At 71.7% G+C, this 3528-nt stretch overlaps 1 protein-coding gene across 1 annotated transcript; it reads left to right on the forward strand.

The window, feature by feature from the left end:
* Nucleotides 1-22: 22 nt before the first annotated feature.
* Nucleotides 23-3400, forward strand: H696_06302 (hypothetical protein; the record flags this gene model as incomplete). The annotated part of the gene is made up of 3 exons (XM_009500045.1): nucleotides 23-219; nucleotides 340-618; nucleotides 772-3400. Coding segments are annotated over 3 exons (3105 nt in total), but the record flags the coding sequence as incomplete, so codon positions are not given.
* Nucleotides 3401-3528: the final 128 nt, after the last annotated feature.

Consider the following 3528-nt stretch of genomic DNA (forward strand, 5'->3'; position numbering starts at 1 on the left):
CCCCCCCCCACCGTGCCTGGTGATGCCGATCCCAGGGGACAGCCCCCAGGCTCCCGCGCCCGGTCCCCAGTCGCCCACCGCTGCCGAGGTCAACAGCCAGCTCGAGCGTCGCGCCAACATCATCCACAAGATGATGACCATGGACATCCAGATCATGGAGTCCCTGAAGGAGCTGATTGAGGAGGATGTCGAGCGCATCCTCGCAAGTACCGAACGCGGGTGCGTCCCCCCCGCCTCCCCCTCCTACGACGGCTCTCCCCGGTCGGCCCGTGTGCTCTGACTCGCTGGCCTTTTCTCCTTTTTCCTTTCCCCCTCCAACCTGTTGGCCCCTTCGCGCAGGTTTGAATCGGCCGACGAATTTTTCGCCCACTCACTGGGCGTCGAGGCCGCCCAGCTGGCCGCGGCGCTGCTCTCACTCAAGGAGGACTACGAGGGCATCCTCACGGCGTTGCTGGCGGCGCCGCGATTAAAGGAGGTCCCGGCGACCGGGAGTTCCCCCGGGTCGAGTGCCGCCCCGCCCCGGTCGCCAGCCCTCCAGAGCGAGGGGGAGCTCCTGCAGCAGCTCCAAAAGCAGATTTCCTCCATGACCTCCGAGCGGGCCTTCCTCTACCACGACCTGTGCGTGCGCGGCCTGGCTCTGCGCCCGCTCCCCCGCCCCCGCCCTCGCCCCGGCCCCGGCCCCGGCCCCGGCCCAAGTCGGTGGGTGTCCATCTAACCGCCCCCCCTCCCCACGCTGCCCCTTTTCGGCCCCTGCCCATCGCGCGGTCGCAGCGAACAATCCGAAGCCGGCCGCCGGAAGATCTCCAGCGACATGCTAGACCTGAAGAAGGCGCACAACTCCCTGCTTCGCCAGCACCAGCATGAGTTGGTCCGTGCGCGCGAGGAGCACCTTTGGGAAATGGACCAGCTGAAGAGCGATCATGAGCGGGAGATCCTGCTTCTCCAGCGCCAGCTGGAGGCCCTGACTGCGGCTACCCAATCGCTGCTTCACCCGGATCCCCACCGGCCAATGTCTCCGGAGGGCGCTTCCCAAGCCCCGATCGCCGCCAGTGCGCCGGACACGGTGGCCCCGTCATCCACCTCGGCCGGGGCCACGCCCAGCCACACCCCCCCGGGCCCCGAGGCTGAGCCCTCCCCGGGACTGCGTTCGCCCGCGACCACCCCCTCCCGGGGGGAGGGCCCCCCCATGGGCCCGGTGGCCCCGACCCGAGACGACCTCTTCTTCAGCCTGGCCTCGCAGGCGGCCACCATCCTGGAGGATGAGATCCTGCACATCTCCGACCTGAACCGCTTCGACATCATCTCCTTCATCGAGGCCACCCTGGCTCGCCCGGTGCGACTTCACCCGGCCGGCGGGGCCGCCCCGCCGGGCCCCATCATCACCGGCAGCCTGGCCCCTCGCTCGCCCTCGCCCTATGAGGGCCCCGACGGGCTGGCCGGGCTGGCCGGGCTGCATGGCCTCCCCGGCCGGCCGGGCATGGGCCCCAGCGAGGGCAGCACCTCCCCCTTGTCCATCCGAAGCACCCTGTCCGACCATTTCATCCTGACCCCCGGGCCCGAGGGGGCCCTCTTCTCCAGCCGCCGGCCCTCGCTCTCGAGCTTGGAGCTGCTCAAGGCCGACCCCTTTGTCGGGGACCTGGTCGGTCAGCCGGATGATGGAGCCGTCGACACGTCGACGGCCGTGGCACTGGCCGCGGCCGAGGCTGCTGCCGCGCTGGCCGAGAGCCGCGCCGCCGCGGCCGAGGCCGCCGCCGCCGAGGCCGCCGCCGCCGCCGGCCAACAGGCTGCCACCATCGAGGTCCAGCGTGTCATGCTGCGCATGCTCCTGACCCCGGCCGAGGTCCCTGACCCCGGGAGCTGCCTGGCCGAGCGCTTTGCCCCGGAGCACCTTCCCCACCTGTCGGCGGCGGTGCTGCACCTGGCTCGCGAGGGCATCCTCCAGGCAACCGGCCTGCCCGTGGGGCTGGGCTCCGATGACCGGCTCCTCGCCGGCTGCCATGACTTCTGCCAGGCACTGACGGCTGCCTTGCAGGCGGCCAGCTCCAGCACGGCCCCCGCGGCCGGCCCGGCTTCCGGCAAAATCGCCAGCAGCCCGGCCGCCCGGCTGGCATCCACGCCTGGCGCGTCTGCCGGGGCCAGCCCCTCCCGGTCGCCGGTGGCCGGGCTGCCGCCCTCGCCGTCGCCCTCGAGCCGGCGCTCGGCCGTCGCCCCCCTGGCGCCCCCGAGCACCCACAGTATCGGCGTGAGCTCCTCCCAGGGCACCAGCCTCGAGGACATGCCCCACCTGCTGCTCCAACACTCCGGGGCCTCCTCCCATCGGGATCTCTTCCTGGCGGGCCCGGCGGAGGCTGGCGGGTCCTCGTGCACCAGCCTCGGCTCCCTGCCGCCGGGGCTGGCCCTGGCCGAGATCCCGCCCTTCGCCGGGGCCCCCGGTAAGGCCGCCGCCGGGCCGGGGGCTGGCTCGTCCCTGGCCACCGGGCCGTCCTCGATGGCGGCGGCCGCGCTCCCGGTCAGCCCGCGGCCCCTTCGCCGTGCCCACAGCTTTGACCTGCTGCAGCCGGCCCCCGGCCACGGGCCCGACTCGCAGTCGGACTTGGAGTACTCGCAGTCGGACTTCCTGGTGGAAAGCCGCGGCACCCATGGGTCCCTGGCCAGCCTCAACGCCGGGCCCGGGCGCCCGGCCCCCGGGCTCAGCGAGCGTGCTCACTCGGATGTCACCCCGGCCGCCATGGCCCGGCTCAATGGCCTGGCCACCATCAAGCGCGTCCCCGCGTCGCAGCACCCGCGCGCCCTGCGCGCCATGCCCTCCCTCCCCCGGCCCATCATCACCCCGCTTCCGGCACAGGTGGTCGCCCAGCTGGATGACCCCAGCTCTGCCGGCATCGACCACTTGTATGAGGCTGGCCAGCTCCGGGCCGCGGCGCCGGGCCCGGAGCAGCCCCTCTCGGCCCGCGGGCCGGGCACCCCGGCGGCCTCCATGTCCGAGCTGTCCGCCTCGTGCTCGTCCTCCCGGCTGGCCGGCCTCGCGGCCGGGGCCGGCCCCAGCGGCAGCTTCGGCATCGGGACCTTCGCCCCGGCGGAGCCCAGCTCCGGCGACATGTCCGACGAGGGGGCCCTCCCCTGGACTCACGGCTCGCAGCAGAGCCTCCCCTCGCATCCCAGCCCGGATGATGGACACGGCGTCACCCACTTGCGGGAGGATGAGCCCGGGCCCCTGGCCAGTGGCGGCCGGCCCTTCGTCAAGAACCCCGGGTCGGCCTTCAGCATCGATCTCTTCGACCTGATCGAGCGCGTCAGCAGCCGGACCCTGGATGATCAGATTTACGAGACCACCGGCCGGGGCGTCGGCTTTGGCCAGTCCAATGCCCCGCCGACTCCCAATGCCCTGGAGGCGCTGATGGTGCGTGTCTCCCTCTCTTTTTCTTTCTTTCTTTCTCTCTTTCCTTCTTTCTCTCTCTCTTTCCTTCTTTCTCTCTCTCTTTCCTTCTTTCTCTCTCTCTTTCCTTCTTTCTCTCTCTCTTTCCTTCT

Source organism: Fonticula alba (genome assembly GCF_000388065.1).
Source record: "Fonticula alba strain ATCC 38817 unplaced genomic scaffold supercont2.66, whole genome shotgun sequence".
Lineage (NCBI taxonomy): Eukaryota > Rotosphaerida > Fonticulaceae > Fonticula > Fonticula alba.